Source organism: Solanum tuberosum, unplaced genomic scaffold (assembly GCF_000226075.1).
Source record: "Solanum tuberosum cultivar DM 1-3 516 R44 unplaced genomic scaffold, SolTub_3.0 scf00277, whole genome shotgun sequence".
In the NCBI taxonomy this organism is placed as follows: domain Eukaryota; kingdom Viridiplantae; phylum Streptophyta; class Magnoliopsida; order Solanales; family Solanaceae; genus Solanum; species Solanum tuberosum.
This window is the reverse complement of record NW_006239197.1, coordinates 61869-86117: the sequence shown is the minus strand read 5'-3', so window position 1 is coordinate 86117 and position 24249 is coordinate 61869. Positions and strand designations below refer to the sequence as shown.

At 35.6% G+C, this 24249-nt stretch overlaps 3 protein-coding genes across 3 annotated transcripts; 2 read left to right on the top strand and 1 right to left on the bottom strand.

Annotated features, from left to right (window-relative positions):
• LOC102589060 (histidine--tRNA ligase, cytoplasmic) lies at positions 1 to 6990 on the top strand. Its single transcript, XM_006358410.2, has 7 exons — positions 1 to 1590; positions 2976 to 3155; positions 3967 to 4224; positions 4640 to 4774; positions 4984 to 5262; positions 5889 to 6029; positions 6509 to 6990. The coding sequence occupies exons 1-7, from the start codon at positions 241 to 243 to the stop codon at positions 6806 to 6808; spliced, it is 2643 nt and encodes an 880-aa protein (XP_006358472.1). The 5' UTR covers positions 1 to 240; the 3' UTR covers positions 6809 to 6990.
• A 4614-nt stretch (positions 6991 to 11604) lies between these two features.
• Positions 11605 to 18380, top strand: LOC102588729 (protein STICHEL). The gene is made up of 6 exons (XM_006358409.2): positions 11605 to 14304; positions 14408 to 14624; positions 15362 to 15880; positions 16550 to 17273; positions 17904 to 17976; positions 18060 to 18380. Exons 1-6 carry the CDS (start codon positions 12124 to 12126, stop codon positions 18159 to 18161), a joined length of 3816 nt encoding a protein of 1271 aa, XP_006358471.1. The 5' UTR covers positions 11605 to 12123; the 3' UTR covers positions 18162 to 18380.
• Positions 18381 to 18614: 234 nt separating this feature from the next.
• LOC102588399 (2-C-methyl-D-erythritol 4-phosphate cytidylyltransferase, chloroplastic) lies at positions 18615 to 24159 on the bottom strand. The gene is made up of 11 exons (XM_006358408.2): positions 23839 to 24159; positions 23669 to 23746; positions 23383 to 23438; positions 22714 to 22793; positions 22469 to 22551; positions 21617 to 21694; positions 21307 to 21375; positions 20300 to 20368; positions 20182 to 20228; positions 19235 to 19325; positions 18615 to 19126 (listed from the first exon to the last, which is right to left on the bottom strand). The coding sequence occupies exons 1-11, from the start codon at positions 24049 to 24051 to the stop codon at positions 19067 to 19069; spliced, it is 924 nt and encodes a 307-aa protein (XP_006358470.1). The 5' UTR covers positions 24052 to 24159; the 3' UTR covers positions 18615 to 19066.
• Between the last annotated feature and the right edge of the window lie 90 nt (positions 24160 to 24249).

Below are 24249 nucleotides of genomic sequence, written 5' to 3'. Positions count from 1 at the left end.
AAGATTCTAATCCCACTCAAGCCCAAGTGTAACGCAAAACCAAACAAACCCCAAAACTCTTGGGTTGAACCCATTTGTAAAACCTAATTCCCAAAATTCCATTTCAGCAGCCCATTTTTCCCCCAAAAAACCCTTAATTCTTTTCAAACTGCGAAATCCGTTACCTTCTAAACCCCCATTAATCCCTTCGCCGGCGATTTTGCCGGAAAACCCAACACCATCTTTCTGATTAGGTGACCCATGGCGGAAGAGAGACGCATGGTAACAGTGGGAGGGAAAGGCTCATCACTGTCATCTTCCTCTGTATTTGATATTGCCAGTGGACTCAGTCGTCTGAGCATAGACTCTTCAGCACTCTCCAAAGTATCGTCTTCCTCTAATTCTAAAACCAGCAAGACTAATGCGCCTACGGTGTCTGCATCATTTTCAATTCTCAGTAATTTAACACCCGATGAGGCTAGAGCTTCTCTCGTGGTCCTCCTAAACAAGCTTTTGCTTTCTTCTTCCACTTCTGCAGCTGTTAATCAGCTCTCTGATATCATCCTTAAGGATGTGTCGTCGTCCTCTAATTTACAAATTTCATTTGATAACACTATTGATGGCGTTTCTCCAGGTGATTTTTCTGTGGCAGCAATAGCTGGAATCTCCGCTATCTTGGATCATCAAAGTTCAGCTTTGTCTGTTATTACTGATGCTATTGCTGCCTTGTCCTGCGAGGCCTTGGGGGCTGACATTTCAGCTTTCAATTTGAATGATTCCGGTGATGGTTCATCTGCCAAGGACGTTGTTTCTGTGGCTTCTGACTTGAAGATCTTGCTTAACGGTTCTAAATTTGTTAACCGTGAGGGTGATGAACCTGCAGTTTCTGGTGTTCCCGTGGTGCACGGCAAGTTTAGGGAGATTTCCCGGCTTCTGCACTCCAGCACCCGTGTCCAATTGAACTCTGCAATTGTATCCAATTCTGGATCTTCTGGTACAGCCAGCTCCATGTGCACCACGTTGTTTTCTTTGGCTGTGGCCCTCAAGGATTTGGGTAACATCAGTTATAACCGAGCAAAGCACATTGTCGATTCTCGCATTGCTGGAGATGATGAATTTCCTGCAATGCTGATAAAAGAATGTCCTCGCCCTGATCAGCTAAAAGCTCTTTTCGCATCTTTGGTGTCAGCTCACTCGGATGAGGAATATGTTAAGTTCTCACATGATGTCAGCTCTTTACTGGTGATGGTAGAACAAATAATTTCTTGGGAAGCCCTGGCTGCTTTCCTTTCCTTGGAAGGAAGGGACTTCATTACTTCAGGTGATACGAGTGTAGGCGAGGACAGTGCAAAGACAGCAGGTAAAAAAGGAGCAAAGAAGAAGAAGATTCTGGGTAAAGGTACCACCGCTCTGGTGCAGTTTTTGAAGGATAGGCTGCTGAGCATGCCAATTCAGACTGAAGTGTCCCAGACTGTCATGGTTTTGGAGAATTTGGTTCGCAATTTCTTGTCACTACTGGACCCAAAAGACTTGGGATTTGACACTTTACTGAAAAAGGTGAAAGATATCGTGGAAAGCAATGAAAGTCGCCGGTTGCCTAAACTGCCAAAGGTAGAGAACCATCCTGTGTTATCTTTGTTCCACTCATTTTTTCAATTCTTTTTCTTTGAGCGCAAAGTAGGCTATTTTTCTGCTGCTTCGGTATGACCCGCTCCTCACCTTATTGAATTATTCATAGCAGTTTGATTCCAATAGTTATGCAACTGGTTGAACACTTGGTTGTCTTCTGTATTTGTTTATGTGAAAAGATGTGCGGGAGTAGGCCTGCTAAATTTGATTTTGGTACCAGGTCACGTGATATGATGAACATCCAACCCGGATCCTTAAGAAAATGGTGGAATGGTCTATAAGACACTTACAAACTCGTGTATGCCCTTTTACACCCGATCTGAAAAATATACTATATAGATCAATAGTTTGTTTGGTACTTTTGCAGTATACAAACAAAAAAGTGGCTTGAAATAATTAAGTGTTTTAATTCAACCTTGGTGATTAACCAGATATTTCGAAACATTATTTTTTAAAGTGCAAGAAAATAAGAAATTGGCAGCACTTGTTTAGGAGTAATTATATTTCCTTTAATATTTACTACTTTTGAATAAAATTCTGATATTTATCCCTGTAATAAAGTCTCAAGTTTAGTGAAAACAAAAGTAATCTAACTCTTACTCTTTCTCTCAATTACTTTTTCAATATTCAATTTAGCAAAGACAATTATTATGCTTTTTGCTCAATGTCTGCACTTATGGAATAGTTACTGTCCATGTGGGGTTTGGTGGAGGTATTCCAGCAACTGGATGGAAATGTTGAAGGATGTACACTAGCTTTTAGATGATGCAATGACAATATTCGGATGACCCATAATGAGAGGATCCAGAGGTGGAGTCTTAATTATGAAAGCCTTTGTTTTTTTGGATAACTGAGTGAAAGTTATGAGGCAATAACAACTATAAATCCATTTGGACCCAAGAGAGACCATGTGGCGAAGTTTTTTGATCAGCTTAGTGGCTAACATTTGTTAGATGGCTAAATAACTTAAGACTGAGGCATTCTGCAGTAAAATTGATGTGCAAGTGTATTCCCTATTTTATTGGGAGCGTTGCATGTAGAAGGTGGAGTGTCTTCTCTGAATGTTGTAGGTTTCATCCCCTTGACAGAAAGAGGAAGTATCTTTAATTTACCGTCACAATGTTTCCCTGTTCTCCATTGGATAATTTACTTTCCTATCAAACGGTGTTAGAGGAACATAAAATTAGTAATTGGGGAATTAAAATGCCTTCTTTTTAACTCCTAATATTCTTTATTGTCGCGTCGTTGTCATATCAACTTTAGAAGGAATATCAATAGTTTTAGCTCCTTTTTTCTAGGTGCACAAAATGGATGTAGTTAATGTTTCATCTTCAGCGAAATTTAAATGTTCAATTCCTTTGTGACAGGGAACACGTGATTTTGCAAAGGAACAGATGGCTATAAGAGAGAGAGCTTTCTCAATTATCACTGAAGTTTTTAAAAGGCACGGTGCTGCTGCTTTGGACACTCCTGCTTTTGAAATGCGAGAGACTCTGATGGGCAAATATGGAGAAGACTCAAAATTGATATATGACCTTGCGGATCAGGTTTATTAGTTGTTTCAACTGCTATTTATTGGTTGATTATTGTTGGTGCATCTTGTCACATGGGAGTTCCACACATGCACACATAATTCCGGTCTTTCACATGTATTCAAGAATGTGACCTAGCATCAATGAAGCTGGACGAATAGAGGCAAAAAATGTTAGGAGATTTCTTTCCATTTATTTAATGGATCTCTATCCACAAAACTTGTGTTGATGGAAGGTAGCAGGTACCTGGTGGATGCGACACTGTAGAGATGCGCACAAGCTGCCCATAACCCAACATTGTCAAAAAATAAGTGAACATATAAATATAATTGGGACAATGGTGTGGGATAGTTGGTTTCTCAAAAAGGATGTGAGATCTTGTTGGACATATTTCATAGTTCTGTTCACTAAGATTTCAGTAACTGCAACTTGTCCTCTCTCCATCATCTAATTATATAAATTAGAATATTGATAATTTTATTAGTTTATATATTTTGTTTACATTTGATCTTCCTTGTAAAGGCTTCACCTTTCTGCATGATTTTAGAAATTTGTCTTCTTGTTGAACTCCCTGTGTTCTTCTATCCCTACTTCTCGTATTGCTGAATTGTATGTTATGCTGTTCTCTAAATACAAAAGTTGATATTTAGGTAGGACAGGGAAAGGTCTTTTTTTAGAAGTTAAAAGCAAATATGAGTCTGATTGTGTTAAGTATTCACAGATTATTTAATAGGTGCATTTTATTGTTTCATTATTTAGAATCTGAGTTGTGCGTTATTCCTGATCTTTTTGTACTGATTTCTCCTTCCCCCGATAACATTTGCAGGGAGGAGAACTTTGTTCTCTTCGTTATGACCTGACAGTCCCGTTTGCTAGATACGTAGCAATGAATGGTCTGACATCCTTCAAGCGTTATCAGATAGCTAAGGTGTACAGAAGAGATAATCCATCTAAGGGTAGATATCGTGAATTTTACCAGTGTGATTTTGATATAGCTGGTCAGTTTGAGAAGATGATGCCTGATTTTGAGGTCATTAAGATTTTGACCGAGTTGTTAGATGAGCTTGATATTGGAGAGTATGAGGTACACTTTCTAATGGTTCTCTACCCTTGTACAAATTCAATCTCTGCTTGTTAGTTGTCCTTTGAATGATATTCAAAGGACACTATTTATATTTTTGTCCCCAATCACTAGAAAATTGTCTTATGATTTTTGCCCGCTATCATGTCCCCTCGTCCTCCCTGTGCTTCCTCTCAAATCATTAACTTACATCACCACAGTATTTTGGTTATTTCATTGGGACCATCTAAATCTTCAACTTGTTTGGTTGTGATGCATATCTATCAGGAATTAAACCATTTCCATATGTATATAGATTCTCTTTATGTTTCTTATGATCCAGCACATTCTGGTTCTTTTCTCATGCAATCTCAAAAATCATCTGTCCTGTTGGTGGTATATGACATTACTAATTATGTAAATCTTCTCCCCTTATTAGGTAAAGCTTAATCACAGGAAGCTGCTTGATGGTATGTTGGCTATATGCGGGGTGCCACAAGAGAAGTTCAGAACCATTTGTTCAAGCATTGACAAGCTAGATAAACAATCCTTTGAGCAGATAAAAAAAGAAATGGTGAGGCATAGTCTCCCAGTAGGCATAAAGTTGTATGTTTTATTAAGATGGCGATTTGATATTATATCTTTTATTGGTGTTTTGCCTAGTACTGGCGTTCTATTGAAAAATACTGAAGAAACTTGTGTTAAAAATCTGTCAAATATTATCATTTTGAAACAGAACGAGTATGTTGTTAGCACTCTAATGCTGCTGTCATTTTATAACAGGTGGATGAGAAAGGCTTAAGTAATGAGATATCAGACAGAATTGGTACATTTGTCAAATGGAGGGGACCTCCTGTGGAATTATTATCTAAGCTCAAGCAGGAATGCAGTTTTTTGGAGAACAATGAATCTTCACTTGCTTTGGATGAATTAGAGATTATGTTTAAAGCTCTGGAGAAGTCCAAGTGTATTGACAGAGTGGTTTTTGACTTGAGCCTTGCAAGAGGGCTTGATTACTACACAGGAGTCATATTTGAAGCTGTTTTCAAAGGAGCTGCTCAGGTAGATCTCTGGGTTGCTAATAAGTTCTAGTTCCAGTTACCTATGCTTTGCGACTTTGGCTTGTCGATGTGGTGGTTATCAGTTCATATTTGTGCATTTAGGCATCATAGATGTACATATAAATGGTTTGAGTTCTCAACATTATTCTTTTTAGGCGTCTAAGAAGTATATATAAACTGTACTAGTTATCAACATTGTCAGGAATCTCTGAAGTACTTTTAATAATTTTGCTTTGACTTCCGTATTACTGAAATTTAATCTATATTGGAGTAACCAGTGTACATTATTCTAGGTTCTTCTGTCTAGCATACTATGTTCAGAGTTAAACACTGTAAACCTAGGTAATTGGCTCTTCCCAAGGCGCGAATAGCAGGTTCTCAAGCCTCAAAGTGCGGCCTTGTTTTCTTTAAATGTCTTCTGCATCACCATTACCTGATAAAAAACCTCCATCTGTAGTATCAAATTTGATAGTGAAGTTCTAGTAGTTTGATTATGGCATAGACCTATATATAAGTATTGGTTCCTACAGCTATGTTCCTCCTATTATATGTGTCTCTGCATGAAATGTTTGTAAATTGTAGTTCCTCTTCTGTGATCAATTACCACTTGTCTGGAAATGCCTGCAGGTTGGTTCGATTGCTGCTGGTGGACGTTATGACAATCTGATAGGGATGTTTGGCACACGGCAGGTTCCTTCTGTTGGGATCAGTCTGGGAATAGAGAGAGTATTTGCAATCATGGAACAGCTTCAGAAAGACAAAAATCAGGTGATAATAGCTAAATAAGCATATCTGATTTGTTTTGAAATAGACTTTGGTAGTTTTCATCTTTTTCAACTTGTTGCACGTCAAATCAATAAGTAAATAAGAGTGTCCTCTTGAGCCTTTTTTAAGATTATAGATGAAACAGTTCACATAATTCAATATGGTAACAAAGCGGTAAAACTGATACTACGACAAACTTACTCAAGACTTGATGAATGTCCCTAGCATTTCATGGTGCACATTGTGTTCTGTTTTACTTGGGTTTTTTTAAATTTATCCGCTCCATGGCAAATGCTGTCTGCATGTCTGAAGATGTCCTAAATTTGTTGCATAGTTCTACCTCCATTTCATTACTACCTATTATTTTTTTAAGCTCCTCCCTCTTTTCTCTCATTCTCTCTCCACGTTTTTCTCTGGAAGTGTCAACTTATGCACATATGTGTCATTGATGGTATCATTGTTCTCCTTGAACAATTTTCCAGGAAATCCGAGCCACTGAAACTCAAGTTCTCGTTAGCATTCTTGGTGATGACAGTGCTTTAGCTGCTGAACTGGTTGGTGAATTGTGGCATGCTAAAGTGAAAGCAGAATTTATGATCCATAAAAAAGTGATGAAGCACATTGATCGGGCCAGAGATTCAAGGATCCCTTGGATGGTACTTGTTGGTGAACGCGAACTTAGTGAAGGAGTTGTAAAATTGAAGGATGTTGTTGCAGCTATTGACTATGAGGTCCCCAGAGGTAAGCTTGTGGACGATCTATGCAAACGATTAGGCATGTAATATCTTAAGCTCTTTGTATTGGTAGATTGAATCATTTTTAACAAGACTCCATTTTTGGGGGTTTAAAATCCACCATGTTGGTGGGGGGTTAGACATTGACCCTTGTCCATTAATCCACAAAATGAACTACATATTTCAGTAACCTTACTATACTTTTGTGAGATCAAATTTTCGAAACACTATATTTGATCCTATTAATATTGAGGTAAAATTCACAGTAAAGGCAAGAAAAATGATACTGTAGATCCTAAATGAGGAAAATTATCATCATGTCGAAACTCGAGGATACATGTTATATTACACTATATAAAATTCAATAGATGGAAGACTGCATACACTATACACACCACCTTCTTCAAGCTTCGTTTATGGGATTATACTGTTGTTACTATTGCATGACCGCTACTTAACTATGCGATTTGATTGTGACTTCGTTCCAACAAACAAACATTTGAATAAGAGTTGTTGGGGGTGTGACACTGTCATGATCCTACGAACATTTCTTTGAACCATCTCACTCCAACTTTATATCATTATCATTATCATTATTAGCCAGAATACAAATGTAATAATGCTCCTTAAATAAAACCTAATCTAAAAAGTAAAAAGGTTGTAATGTCTATTTATTGGTACTTACTCCTTGGATCATCTATATACATTTATAGTAGTAGCTCACAACTTGATGCCCCTAACATTCATTGCATATATGTTTCAAGTCCTTTTCTTTTGTTTGAAGAATCTCCTCTAATCAAGAACAGCCCCTTTTAGCAAATATTACAACACGTATATCCATGTTACACCACTTATCCATAAGCTTCTTACAACCATATATTTATATCGATTAATATGAATTTAACACATTCTATATAAAATAGTGAGAATTGTTTTTAATCATACGTTTTTCTGGTGAGCAGGTTTCGTGGGAAAATCATGTTCTATATAGCACAAATTTTCTGCAAAAACTTTTGTTTCTTTATAGTATTTGTTTCTTGACTTAATACATTAATGATGCAAATACCAAGAGATTTACACTTAAACTATGAATTTCTAAGTTGTAGATGGGGATTAATTTTTGAATAATGACTAAATTAATTAATTGAGAAGAAGTTATCCATATGCTAAGAACATGTTAGTGAAATGATTAACGAATAGGACATTAAAACAGTGCATGTGGCAATTGTTTGCAGGCTACTAATTAACGTGTTTTTAAAGAAATCGATAGTGATTAAATTATCTCTTCTACATGTCTTAAGACAGATCTTTGTATAACCCCAACATTTGACTAATGGATCCATCACATGCTTAATTTTTTTTGATTAATCTAATCTGATCCCGTTTAAATTGATAAATTTAATTTTTAGATAATTAAAATGAGGACATTTTGAAAATGGACGTGATTAGAAGAGGGTGTTTAAATGAATTAGAAAAATGCTCTCCATTTCCCTTTCCTCGAACCGAGGAGGGGTCGATAACAAATTTAAAATTTAGAATCAAGCAAATTTTATATTTTATGTATACATCAATTTTTCACGTACAGGAGAGATAAACGCAATATCGTCTAGTTTAGATCCATTAATAGGAGGGAATTATTATTTTTTTGTGCACAAAGCACATGCTTTGGCAATAGAAAATGAAGATTATTATTAGGGTAAAGTGTTGATTAATACTATTTTGTCATTTGAATAATAATACTATATATTTGCATATATTTGACCAAACAGTATAGTTTGAAGATTTGGATCTTGACAAATAGAAAAATAAAGTTGTGTGTTGATGGATGAGGACTTGCTGTTTTAGTAATCGACAGAGAGGTCCCTCATAAAATAAATACAAACACGCCTAGCCCACTTTTGTTAGTTAGTGTTTTTCTTTTTGAATCGTAATGTTTCGATCAGCCTACAACGACTTTTGATACTATGAAATGAGGTAATACGTGTTTAAGTATGATAATTAAATAATCAAAATTTGTATTATGCATTTATTGGCATGATGTAATTTTCAAAGGAAATGAATCTGGTTAATGAGGAGATAAATTTTTACTTATATTCACTAATTATGTTATGAAATAAGTGTTTAAATTTAACCTAAATAAACCCCATGATGCCTTGTCCTAACAAACTTTAATTACATGTTCCTCAATGATTTATTGGCAATAGAAAAGTAGACACTTTTATAATAAATGCTATCATGATTTTACTGCCTTATTTGGTTTACAACTCATAGTAATTAATTGAATCTAGTACCTTTAATTTATTTCTTTTTATTTTTATAAAAAATCTTCACACGGTTTTCTTTATTATCATTTAGGATAATCATCTCCACCAATCATGTAATGTGAATTTATTTCCTTCTTAACTAAATTCTGCCAATGATGTGAAAAAAGCCAAATTCCTAGCCGTGATATTCTTGATTGATTCTACCACACACAAAAATATGGAAATTAAATGTGTGTTCGGTACGGAGGAAAATTTTTTTAAGAATTTTTTTTTTCAAGTTTTTCATGCTTGGTAGGTAAAACTTTTTAAAAAATAAGTTTCTTAAAAATAAGAAAAAAGATTTTCGAAGAAGAAAAAATAAGTTCCACAAGTGACATGTTGACCTTTAACACGCCTCGTCCCATGAGCCCCACCCTATCTTCACTATCCATAGTATTTGTCTAGATTATATATAAATATTTTTTGCTTATGTAGACGAAAAATTATTTTCTTCACACCAAAGTCCAAACACACCTTAAATGAATATACATTCATGATTCATTTGGCAAGAAAATAAATAAAAATACATGATAATTTTGATTTCTTTCTTTTAATCACAAAAAGAAGGAAACTAAATCAGGAAAATAGTGAAAGTATTTTCACGAGAAATTTAATGGATTCTTTAATTTTGGAAAACGTAGTAAACAAACTTGGATAACCTTTGAAATGGGTGTCAAAATAGTATACCTAATGATTATAATAGTATATTTTCCTTATTTATACACATCTATTTTGTGGTCCAAAGAATTCATTAATTACATGCGTATATAATTGAATATTTTTTCTGCTTTTAATTTTGAAATTAAATTCCATACATTAAAAATAAAAATAAAGAATGATATAATAAAGTTGGAAACTACTATTCATATTTGGAGAGATAAATCCATTGGGAACAAGAAAAAATAAATGTTGAAATACAGGATCTATCACATCAAAATAATTAGATATTATAGTAATATTTTATTCAATAAATGAAAAGAAGGAAAAAATATAGTATATATTTTGAAGTGTGATATATTTTTATTTGGACCTACATTTAGGCTCCTGTTTCAGTATAGTCTGAAAACTGAACAAGCATTTGACTCTATTACACAGATTATCATCCATATGGACCAATTCATCAATAATTCCACTACCTTACAAATACCAAAATGGGAGGGAAAATATAAGAATATAAAAGGCCACAAAAATCTAGAGTTTTTTTTTATTTTTTTTATTTTTTATGATCGAGAAATTTTTCTAAAGTCTATATTTTAAGGTATTAAATATAGTTCACTTGATAAAAATTTAGAGTTCTTATTATTCTTTTATTTCATTTTATGTGTTTTAGTTTGATTAGCATAAAGTTTAAAACGGTGAGAAATTTTTTTGAATTTTATTTTACATATCAAAAATATTTCTTGATTTTTTGCGGACTAAACAATTAACATACCATGCCATGTTATTATTCATATAAAAGAGAAAGTTATTAAGAATAAAATAAACAATATAATTAGAAACTCACCACATATAAAAAAGAAGAAGTTGAAATCATGTGCCCCCTAATCAATGCACATTTTATTCATTTCTAAAACTACAATTAGCCATATTTTTCTCACTCTCTTACTTTTTAAATAGAAATATACAATGATATATATTATTTTTTTGCCATTTTGAGATGTTTTAAAATACTTGTTAGTACTATTTAAATTAAATGCAACATATATAGTTTTCAAAAATTAAAAAATTAAAGTTTACTGAATTATTCAATTGTTTGATAGCTTATTCATCAAACTAAATATTTTGACAATTATGTTTATATTTTGTTCCACTAACATTAATTTTAATACAATATACAAATGTGAGTACCACTATCATTAATATCATACGAAAAGTACTCAATTTTAATTCTGTATTCACTCAAACATTATTATATGAACCAACACAGATGAAATAATAAATTCTCGTAAATAAACTAAAGGGATGTACATCAAAAAAAAAAAACTGAAGTGGGATTTAAAAGTCTTTTAAGAAAACCAGAGCCAGAACATCTTTTAGAAAATGTACACAACTTTTATCATCTAAAGGAAAAAAAATATGACAATCAAAAGAACAATAATGCTATCGAGAGGAATCTTATTAGCTCAGTTGATTGACAACATGAACTTTTAGCGTGCACGAAGAGTTCAATTCCCACATTATAATCTTCTCTTCATTTCCCCTACCCCATTTTTTTTTTAAACAACCTTAAATTGGAGTGTTTAACAACTAATCACCATTTTAAGGATGTTATGGTTGTTTGGTTGAGAACAAGTACTAAAGTATAAATGGTGGGATAAATAATCACATGACAGCCTAATACCTCTAATCAACCGCAGAATAAAATAGTTCTGCATTCTATTTCTGAAATTATTATACCTTATATCTCACATCAAACGAGTGCAGAAACCAAAATGAAGTAAAGTTTAGTGCTTTACTTGCATTAGAAAACAAAGTATATGTACTTAAAAAGACTAAAACAAGAGTCAAGAGTCTAATTTAGACAGTAACAAAAAGGACAATAACAAAAAGCAGCAAAAATCAAGAAGCCCACAAAAAACAATGAGAATCTTTATTACAAATTGATTCTTGAAAAATCTCTAAATTATATCTTAGGCGGGTTTGGAGGGAAATTTCTCTGTTTCATTTTGTTTTCTTCGATTTCTACGAATTTTTTTACTTCTTCTTCCACTGGCTACTACTGACTCTTGCCATTTTCATAAACTTAATAGCCAGTTTAACCTTAACCCTAGACCCTATTTTCCAACATTAACTCACTTGTCTGTACATTTTTCTTCATTTTAGCTTCATTCTTCCCATACCCATCTCCTCTTTTCAAAGGCCAAATTCATTTCTATCACACTTTATTAAGAAAAAAGTCATTTTTGTCAGATCTGAGTATACCTCTTTCTTCTTCATTTCACTTAGTTATGGTCCCTGTCTTCTTTTTTTGAGTACAATGGGGTGTTATAAATGAACCCTTTTTGGCATTTCACTTATTTTCTTGAACTTTACTATACTCACTTTGAATAAAAATACAGTATGTCATCGGAAAAGTTCAGCCGTGGTGGCAATAGTGGGGTTATTGGGAATGGCTTTGATCCAAGTAATCTTCATTTGAAAAAAGAATTAACCCAAATCAAGAAAGCTGCTAAAGTGTTGAGAGATCCAGGGACCAGTTCCTCTTGGCGTTCACCACTTAACTCTGCTAGATCTGTAGCTGCAGCAGAAGCACGCAAGCATCATTATTTTCATCATCATAAGGGTAGTAATCCTACTAAGCATCAAGTTAGTGGCTCTCTTGATGCTAAAGGAACTATCTTTGAGCAAGTTGATAGAAATGGTGTCACTGGAAATAATGGGAAAGAGAAAAAAGTGTTTCTTTATAATTGGAGGTCACAAAAGTCTGAGAGTGAAAGGAGTAGAAAACTAGGTGATGAGGAAGATATTGGAAATGGCAATGATGATGGGTCTTCTTCAACTCCAGAGGAGAGTGTGGAGGATAGTTTGAGCGATGCGCGGCATGGTGGCAATGATTCCAAGAGTGATACTTATGTAAGTGATAGGTATGCTTCAACGATTTTAAAGTGTAAAGATACAAACTTTATGCCATCTATTAGACGTAACATGAAGAAAAAATCAAGTAGAAGTAATTATTCTAGTGCTGTTTTAAAACATCATAGTGAAAAGTTGCAGTTGCAGCAACAAATTGTTCCTAGTAGGATTTCTAGAAGAGCGTCGGAGGGTTTAGGTACAGGGAGGGATGATTCCACGAGTTTGGTTGATCAATCTGATGATACAGAGGATTATTGTAATTCTGAGGATATAAGGAGGATCTCTGCAGCTTCACCATTGCTTGCGAAGCTTAGGAATAGGAATCGGGCTTATTGGTCATCTAAGTTGAGAAATAGTGGGAGGGAGGATTCGTCTTATACGTATAGCACCCCTGCATTGTCTACAAGTTCTTTCAACAGATATGCTATTCGAAATCCAAGTACTGTTGGGTCATGGGATGCCACAACGGCTTCTCTCAATGATGGGGATGATGAGGTGGATGATCAGCTTGATTTGCCTGGTCGACAGGGATGTGGGATTCCTTGTTGGTCCAGGAGGTCAACACCAAAATATAGGGGTGGGGGTGGGAGTTGTTATTCACCATCCTTTTCTGATACTTTGAGGAGGAAAGGAAGTAGCATTTTGTGTGGAAGTCAAACTATGTATCAAAGAAGAAGCCGCGGATCATCTTTAGGTTGCACCAAGAGGAGACACAGTTCGAGGAATGGTGCTCAAGGCCTCATTCCATTGCTAACTAATGGTGATGGACAAGGACTATCCTCAATGGGAACTGGACACAGTGATGATGAGCTCTCCACAAACTTTGGGGAACTTGATCTCGAGGCATTGAGTAGGTTGGATGGGAAGAGGTGGTCTACTAGCTGCAGAAGTCAAGATGGGCTAGAGCTGGTGGCACTGAAGGGAGAAGATGGAGAGGAAGGCTCCCCGGATAATATCAGAAGCCTGAGCCAGAAGTACAGGCCAATGTTTTTCGAGGAATTAATTGGGCAGAACATTGTTGTTCAGTCCTTAGTGAATGCAATCTCCAGGGGACGAATTGCCCCTGTTTATCTTTTCCAGGGCCCACGAGGGACTGGAAAGACATCAACAGCAAGGATTTTCACTGCTGCTTTAAATTGCCTTGCCACAGAAGAAACTAAACCCTGTGGTGTCTGCAGAGAATGTGCAGATTTCATGTCGGGGAAATGTAAGAATCTTAGAGAAGTTGATGGGACGAACAAAAAAGGAATTGATAAAGTTAAATATCTTCTGAAGAATCTGGCAGCGAGTCAGCAATCATCTTCAGGATTCAAGGTTTTTGTTGTTGATGAATGTCACTTGCTGCCTTCAAAGACATGGCTAGCATTCCTGAAGTTCCTTGAAGAACCACCACCAAGAGTTGTTTTCATATTTATAACTACTGATCTTGACAATGTGCCGCGTGCTGTATTGTCTCGGTGTCAGAAGTACCTCTTCAATAAAATTAGGGATGGTGATATTGTGCTCAGATTAAAGAAGATTTCTTCTGACGAGGATTTGGATGTGGAGCCAGAAGCATTAGATTTGATTGCTTTAAATGCAGATGGATCACTTCGAGATGCAGAAACTATGTTAGACCAGCTCAGTTTGTTGGGGAAACGAATCACTACTTCTTTGGTAAATGATCTGGTGAGTTTGATGTGTTTGTTTACACCTTTCCATGCTAATTTCTTCCTTTCTTTTTCCATTCATTGCATGAAACCTTTTTCTTGATATTTCTTTCGTTCCCTAGATTGGTGTGGTTTCAGATGAGAAGCTACTGGAACTTTTGGAGCTAGCCATGTCATCAGACACTGCAGAAACAGTGAAAAGAGCCCGGGAATTGTTGGATTCAGGTGTTGATCCAATAGTTTTGATGTCTCAATTGGCTACTCTCATCATGGATATAATTGCTGGAACTCATCCAATAGTTGATGCAAAGCAAACTGATATCTCTGGCGGTAAAAGTTGTAAGTAGCATATGTTCACCCTTAGATTCTGCCCTTTCTGTTTGAGCTTCGACTTATATTGTGCAAAAGACACTAGATTTATGCTTCTGATTGCAATTTCAGTGTCTCAAAACCTATCAAATTTTGCCTTACCTTAGCCAACCATGTGAAAACTTTCATTTCGCCTGTCTAATTAACTGAGTAGCAATGCCAAAAGGGTAACTTATAAAAGATTTTGGAAAAAAGAGGAGCCACTTTGTCCATTTTCCTAGTTTGAAAAATCGAATAGTGACTTACTTTTCCCATATTTATTTAATTTATTCAGTATCTAGATGAATCGAATGAGTTGAATATGCTACTCCCTCCATTTCATTCGCGGAATAATTTAGGAGAGTTTAGAGATTGAGGAATTACTTCGATTTACTATGTAGTCTTAGAAGAAAAACATCGAAGCGGTTGCTGAAATCAGACTGTGAAATTGATTGAGAGGAAAAGGTTACATTATGGACTGTCTAATTTAGAACCTGTCAGTCGTGTAGAATATGGTTATTTTACACGCTTGTTCAAACATCTTAACATGTTCCCCAACTTCTTGAGACATTGAAAATACAAATGTGAACTTCAAATATGGCATGCTTAATAGGAAGGTAATGTAACTTCATGTGGAAAAAAAGATGTTCTTTTTCCTAGGTTATCAGATTTTCACTTGTGACTTCTTTTTCAAATACTCTCTAAAATTGCTTGGATTCACCTGTCAGTGAACGAGACAGAACTGGATAGATTGAAGCATGCACTAAAGCTTCTTTCTGAGGCAGAGAAACAACTAAGGGTTTCAAGTGAACGTTCGACTTGGTTTACAGCAACCCTGCTGCAGTTGGGTTCTGCGACTTCACTAGATCGAACTCATTCAGGAAGCAGTCACAGGCTGAGTTCTAAGACAACAGAGGAAGACCCTTCTAGTACATCTAGAGAAGCTATATCCCTGAGGCAGAGAACTGATATTCACCATGCACCATGTAAGTCAGGTTCTCCCTCATCTTTTGCCAAAGCCAACCGTCGAAACTCAGCAAGTAGAGAATTGACAATTTCATCAATGAATGAGGAGGCATTGGGTGGTCCACATAATGACACTAAGGACAACAAGACAGCATCTAGGTGCCCCAACACAAACGTGTTGGATGATATCTGGATCAGATGCATTGATAAATGCCACTCCAACACTTTGAAGCAATTGCTTCATACTTGTGGAACACTTCTGTCGATCTCTGAAGTTGAAGGTAAATTTCTCTTGCTCCATAATTATAGGACTGAATTAAGTCTTCTGGTTCTCTTTTGATCTTCAGCTCTCACAATTGTTGAACAGTTGAATTAGTAAGGAATACACAATATTTGAACTGCATTGTGTTAACTTGAAGCTGAACCCGAATCTTTCCAGAATTTAGTTACAGTTGGAGGAAACTTGGGATGAGAAGGGCTGTGGGCGTATATTGACTTGTTTTCTGCTTGCTGCACAGAATGTCATATAGTATGTTAATCCAATTCTTAAAGTATAAAGCTATTGAAGGCGGAGCAAAAAACTCTTAAGACTCAAGTTAGTAATATTTGAGACTTAAAGCTGCTAGGTATAGAATCTAGTCAAATTAAACTTTTTGATGTTGAACTAATTAAAATCGGATACAAAGACCAAGATAGCTTTGTCTCTAAGATGCTAATAGGTATCTTACCATTGATCAGCATCAGCTAGGTCAAAATAGAGTGCCTCTAATTTCAAAGAAAGGAAAAAGAACAAGGTTAAGTTCAACTTTTTTCTATTTCTGTCTCTTACAATGAGGAAATCTATTTGTGGGTTCACTAAGAATGGTGATGCAAACTACTCATTCAACTTACACAATACTGTGGAAAGCTGCTGCATATGACTAATCAATTGTTTGGACCTATTGTCTCAGGTGGTTTTGTTGCTCATATTGCCTTTCGTGATAGCAAGGTTAAATTGAGAGCAGAGAGGTTTCTTAGCAGTATCACGAATTCATTTGAAACTATTTTACGGAGCAATGTAGAGGTTAGACTTGTTCTCCTACCGGATGGGGAGACATCTGATGACAGTGGAAAGCCAATTACATTGATCAATTCTGGAGGTTTGAAACAGATGGGTTCGCAAAATAATATGGTGAAGAGGGAAACAGCAGTTTGCTCAAATCAGGATCTGCTGCAGGTATCAAGAGGAAGCTTTAATGATTCTGAAAGCAAGATGGTTGAAACTTTTGAGTCAGCAAGTGGAAATGCTGGAACGAGTAGTTCTAAAGAGAGAATCTCAGAAATTCCAGTGCAGAGAATAGAATCCATCATACGTGAGCAGAGGTTAGAAACAGCATGGTTACAAGCAATGGAGAAAGGCACTCCTGGATCAATGAGTCGCCTGAAACCTGAGAGGAACCAAGTCCTTCCACAAGATGGTCTTTATCATAACAACCAACTAGAACCAATTAATTCGAGGGAACTGTCCTCCCAGCATTGGCATGATGATCTAAATGAGGAAATTAGAAGTCTTAAGATGATTGACGGAAAGGCTGTTCAGAAGGATCAGACCAGTAAAAAGGGTGACAGTTATCCCATTTCACCAAGTTTGTTGCATAATGGCATATATGCCAGTAATTTCAGCAAAGAGAGCATGTAAGTTCTTGCACTTATCTTTTCATAAGTTATCTCAGTATACACTAAGTTAACACATATCAACACTTCATAGCACAGTATATTTCTCCTGATTCAATGACAACTTTTTGTGGTTTGCTTTAGATATAGATGAGCTCTTGCTGAGAGATTCTAATTTCCAGCGAAAGAATCAATAAATTAAAATTGTTCAGATACTCTAACTTGTCAGGAGGTTGCAACCATCTGAGAAGTGTATTTTTTGCCGGAGACATCTTATTTATCCCTAATTCCGAAAACCAGAAAGATAGACACTGCTTAGTGGTTCAGCATCTTATTCTTATTTATCAATATTTAACAACTGGTAGTAGATTATATTTGCAATATTCTCAGGTACCTTTATTCTATATGGAGTCTTACTATTAGTTTTAACTCAATTGTTTGATCCTTGGTTATCTAACGATAATAACTCATTGCTATACCCACCCCCATCTTCTGCTTCAAATGAATACATATGTCATGTGTTGTATACTAACAATGCAAGCCATATCCATTTGCTTGTTGCTTCCTAGAGAGTTAGCTCTACAATTGGCAGGCTTCCTTCTTTTTTCTTTTTTTTCCGCATCTTTAACTCTCTGTTTGGCTTGTCTACAGGGGTTATGAATCAGGATCAGGAGCTGGGGGTTGTTTCTGTTGGAACAACACCAGACCCCAAAGAAGGGGAAAGGTATGTTTTTTGGACAATCTGTAACTAATTTGTTTCTATAATCAGACAACTAAAAGCATACCTGACATTTTAAATACTAACAGGTTAAACAAGGGACCCCTGTGAGACCACCTAAAGGCGGGCGGTTCTTATGGTTTGGGGAGTGTGCAAAACCAAGGAGAACAGAGAGTAGATTGAGAAGATAGCAATGAAGCTCCAGATATAAGAATGTTAATTTTCTTTTAGTTGGTCTTTCTGTATTTATTCCATCTGCTGGGGCCATTCTATTCTTTCATGGATATCAAGCTCATTAAAGGATTATGTAAAGTTATTGCTCAGGGCTTCTGAAATTTCTTGTAGTCCAGTCAGTTCAGTGAAATTAATAAAAGGTCAATTAGGGAACATTTCTCTCTTGCCATTGAGTACATCTTTATTACCACCTGTCCAAGCCTTGTTGCACTAATAATCCAGATTACTCTAGCAATTTTTTTCCCTATAGGGTAAACTAAAATCCTCAGAACAAAAATATAGCTGTAATTTTAGCATTTCTGCTGGTGCCAAATAGAAAACCATTTTCTACTTCAAGCTTGTAACTTCATAACAAGGCAATTTTCATCATATGCACGCTTTTGTCAAAGTCTCATCCATGAGCTGAGACCTTGGAAAGAATGTAACTTTCTTTTGCCAAAAAGTTTACAAGACTCAAAATTTTCTGACAACTCTGTGAAAGGGTAACTTCACCTATTCAAAATACAAATTTCCAGGGAAATATAACGCTTTTGTCAAAGTTTCATCCATGAGCTGAGACCTTGGAAAGAATGTAACTTTCTTTTGCCAAAAAGTTTACAAGACTCAAAATTTTCTGACAACTCTGTGAAAGGGTAACTTCACCTATTCAAAATACAAATTTCCAGGGAAATATAACGCTTTTGTCAAAGTTTCATCCATGAGCTGAGACCTTGGAAAGAATGTAACTTTCTTTTGCCAAAAAGTTTACAAGACTCAAAATTTTCTGAGAACTCTGTGAAAGGGTAACTTCACCTATTCAAAATACAAAGTTCCAGGGAAATATAATGTTTGAAAAAAAATAAGCCTAGGAAAATTGAAAACCCTAAGATTCTTCAATGTTCAATATTCTTTCTGCAAGAAGCAAATCATCGGGTGTTGTAACCTGCAAATCATAACAACGTTTGTATATATTCACATCCACAAGAACTCAACGTGCAGTAGCAGAGGATACTACTATGAGCCAAAAAGACAATAAGGTTTAATCGACTACCTTTATGTTAGTGTAAGAGCCTTCAGTAATATATACTGGATGTTTAAGGTGCTCCACTATTGATACATCATCTGTTACTTCAAGTCCTTCCCTAAAAGACCACATGAAACACAAAATAAGCAGGGCTAATATTTGTTTATATCCTCCGTTTTTCTTTTTCCTTTTCAGTTTGCCCCATTAATTCATCTTTCTTCCATTTAATGGAGATAAAGAATGGCAGATGGGTGAGCTGACACTTTTTCTTTTCTTTTCAAGTTTCCTAACCCTTTACTTTCTCTTGGACTTCATTATATTCTCAATTCATCAAGTTTATTTTGGTCTAGAGTTTGGTGTTTTTGAAAGGAAAGTGACCTAGAACTAGTCTTACCCTCATGCTAGGTGAGAGACCTACTTGTTACTCAAGCGAAAACCAACAATGGACTTTGGTCCATCATAGTTGAGGAGGTTATGGGTGTATTTTGAAAGGTCCAGAGATAAGTGCAACAAACTCAACTGGAGGGTGATGAGGGAAGTATCCATATATTATCCAAATTAAAAAGGTGTCTTTAAGATAAAAATGTAGTACAATTTTGTTCTTTAAATAACTGTGGTGTCCTTGACAGAAAAAGAAAAAGAAAATGTCGCACTATCTTCAATCAAGTAACAGTATCAAAGGCCCTATTCAAGACATCCAAGTCTTGAGAACTAATTTGTTTCTAACCCCACTTGGCCCAGGCTTATCATCTCTAACCTAGAAAAGAAATTTGAAATATCATGCGGCCTAAATTAAATGACATGTTTCAAACTGCCTGTCATTCTCAAGCTTTTCGACAATAAAAGTTATGCTTCTTTGCATAATCATGGTAAAATTATTGGACAACATACTAGACATTGAAAACTCTAATAAAGAAGCACGAGCTTATTGAATATTGAAAGTCAAATTTTGTTAGAGACGTGAATAAGACTACCTGTTGACAAGCTCGAAACCCTTCTTAAGCAACTCAGGCTTGATTATCTGTGCCAGAAAAAATTGTTTAACGGTCTCTGCAAATGCAGAAGAACTTCTAAAAGAGAAAGGCTTACTACCTGAGGTGTCTGCATTTCCCAAAGTGTTTTCCTGTCAAGAGTTTTCACAACGAAAGATTCACTGTTTGCCTGCACCAGAATTGACATGAAAATTATTAGACCTATCAGAACCAAGTAAAAGTGATATAATATAAGGAGGAAGACCTTATGTGTGACTAAAAATAAGATGCTTTATCAACATTCCTGTCAACAGTTTTACATTCATGTCAGTCAGGTCAAATAGGGAGGAGCAAGATAGAGGGCTATATTTAAATTTCCTAGCTAATGCCTTAATTTTATCTGACTATCATATTTAAAGCACGGATAATGAGGGTCCTGGGTCTTATAAAACGTGGTCTTACTTTTCATATTATATAACTAAATAAGTATGCATTTTATCTCCCTCCAAACGTTTAGTAGAGCTATAATATAATACCTACGTTAATTTCTGTCAACAAGAGAAATTAAGGGAGAAACAGTACTAGACAGAAACTTTTTTTTTTTGAAACTGTCTAGACAGCAACTTTAGGACAGCCTGAAATACTTCTTATTAGACAAATATCAAACAGATATAACCATACGGTAATAATAGGGATAATGCATACTAGTTAATAATAAAAGTGAATCTTTTGACCAAAATTGAGACTTATTAGTATCATGCTACAACTTAGAAGCACCTGAAATGCATTTAGGAGATTATGCTATATCGATATAGATGAAATAGAACATAGGTAACACGCCATCCTAATAGTTCCACAGTAAAAGCCTAGAGCAATTAGCCTGCCAAGATTGAAAAAAGAGCAAGTCTCATAGTACATTGTCCTTCCTTGTCCGGGAGTTGCTTTAGAAATTTAAGTTGGCGTCTCTAACAGGCAACTATAAGCTTGAATATCTACTTACAAAAAAGCTACAAAAAACTCAGAACATGCTTCAATTTGCTACCATTTCATTCTCTCACTGGAGATGGTCAGCCACCTGAAGCTTCATATTTTAATATCAATCAGATACTAACAATAATTAAGAGCTACCTCTTTGATTGTGGCTTTGGCAGGAACGCCAAGAACTGCTGCTCCAACCAGCCAACCATCCTTCAGGACCTGCAGAGAAGATTCTTGAAAAAGAGTAAAGGAAGATTTGTCCTTCAGAATCTTAAACATATATATGGCCTTTATAAAATGTCAACGATCTGCATATTATGTGATGCAGAATTAAAGATAAAGAAGATGGAAATCTCCAGAATTCATGTTATATTTGGCAGCAGTACTTCCCACAATACCAGAAAGTGCCTGCCAAAGCCAAGGACTAAAGGAGGAGGAGGAGATTATGTAATGATCAAACCTTTTCTACATCTTCAGTTTGTACAAGAGGTCTTGCAGAGTCATGGATGCATGCAAGTTTGGAGTTTGAATCAACTTCCTGGCATGCAAAGCATCAACACTTTCTAAAAATCACAATCACTACTGAGAAATACCTTGGCCATAACATTTTCTTACTGCATAACATAATAACAACACAAATCTAAACAATATGTGGAACCAGATAAGATGAAGATATTTCACAAGTTCATCTTTAACTATGGAGTGAATGCAAGACTTTTGACCTGAAATTTAACTGAACCAACATAACTCAAGATCACATGTTAACATCCAAATCACCAAAGAAAGATGAAATGCAATGGAAAAGGTAACTCTTGAGTTTAAGATTTTAGCCACTTGTTGTTCTCCCTAAAAAGTCAAACATTTCAATAGCATTTGGAATGAGATCAACATACCACTCCTATTCAGATTTGGAAAAGAGACAAAAGAATCTTAAGGCCAAAAACTGAGCAGCGAGGACCGATCACATAAAAGCCTAACACTTTTAGCACCTTAGACGAGACCAAATTAAACAGGAACAACTAGATAACTAGTTAATAACTTTTGCTTCATGAACTATTCTGTATGAAATCAGCAATAGAAGCCAAGTTTGCAGGACATCAGTCCAGTACTCTGTCCCAAAAGTTGATCTACTAAGTATAATCAGCCATGATAGGACTGAATATTTGGCTAGCTACATATTCTGGAGAATGAAGGCTGAAAAAGGGCCCTTGGTAAAATATAGAAAAATTAAGTTCTCAAACATAACCAATTTTGTTTTTTGAAAATTGTCAGTGTTAAACCTATACAATTTGAGATAGCATACAGCACATACCTGAAGTCCACTGTATACAGAATCTTGTCTTTCCTTCCCAGGCAATGCAAATTTTAAGTCGACTTGGATATACTCTTTGGCATCTACAAAATAAACAAAGAATTCTTATATAATTACCTTAGTGTCTGCACAAATTCCTATAGATATTGCAATCGGAATAAAGAAGGTAAGTGCACGTTCATTTCTTTCTTGGACATTTTTCTATTGGCTGCACACACACACTAAAAGACATTTGAACTCTATACCTTCAAAAATGTCTTGATAAGAAGGATCACATACAACAATGATTTCCTTCACCTGAGGCATCTTGGAGAAAGTGTAGAAACTGCAACATTCCAATAAATTGTCACCACAAAGTCAAATATGTGATTGAGCTGGTTGAGTAGTTACAAAAGATTCCTCTCCAAACTGTGTTCTCAACACTGTTAAATTTCTACATTAAATGGATTTAGTTTTTGCGGTGCCCAATTCTTGTGTAAAATAAACATGGGGTACTTAGTTCGGTAGTCTAACAGAACAGAAAACTTTCTGAGAATTGAAAGACAGAACTCAATAGTATCAGTGTTCAAGACTTGCAATAGTCCAGTTTAGTTGGTATAAATGACCATCTCTCTTCTGATTTACCCATCTTGACTTGCACCAATTCACACACAGATTATGTCAAATATCAAACCAACTCAATTGAAGAAAAGAGGTCCTGCTAATGACTACTGATTTTGTGGCGTTATTAGCTAAACGGTCCTTTGATATATTCATCTATTGCCAACGTGAATTTGTGCAAACTTTACTATTTCTCGCCACAGCATAAATTTCAGAAGTATCAAGATGTAACTTGTGTCTACTGTCTAGCACTAGGAAATTTGTCATAGATAGGTTTAGTCATAATTGAATCAAGTTGACCAGTTTTACTTTACCTGTACAATGCAATTGGCTGGCCTAGAAGTGGAAGATACTGTTTTGGCATGCTTGCCTATTCCAACAAAATATAACAACAACATCATCTCACAGAAGAAAGTTTTAACACTGTAGATATTGAAGATATGGGAATAAAAGATGCAAAGAATTGAAAACAGAACAGTTTTTAGCAACATTGTGCATCAAATTTTAGATGAACTAAACAACACAAACAATGAAGATAGAATTACAAGTAATAGGAAACAACAAGATAAGTTATTTCCCTCTTCAACTCATATTACTTACGCCCATTCTTTTCCCCTTTCCTCCAGCAAGAAGAATCACAGAAACACTTTTCTCCTCCACCACCACTACATCTGAACCCTGAAGATATAAAAATGCCAATTTTCAAGATTCAATTTTTTCACTAAAAAAATAAAAGATTTTTTTCTTAATTACATCACATGACACATAACCTTGTTAAGATTTGCTGAGGTGGAAGAACAAGAAATCTTGAAAAGACCCCTTCTTGGGTCACCATGACTATAGGTTCTTCTGCAAGTATTCTTTACAAAGTTGGTGGGAAAAAGTGAGATAGAAGGGAATACATTCTTGGGTATATGAGAATTACTTGGCAAGAACATTGGAGAGGAAGAAGAAAGGATGATACCCAATTGAAGAGTAGACATGTTTTATGTACTTTACTCCCTCAGTTCAAAGAGAGAAGACTGGAAAGGGAGTAAAATAGAGGAGTTGATCCTTCAAATTGAATGAAGACAAAAAGGTCTCTTATGAAGTTGGGGATGCCTTCATACTAGGAAAATGCACAAAATGGTCTCTTATGTTTGTGGTATTTTTATAATAATCCCTTTATTATTATCTTTGGG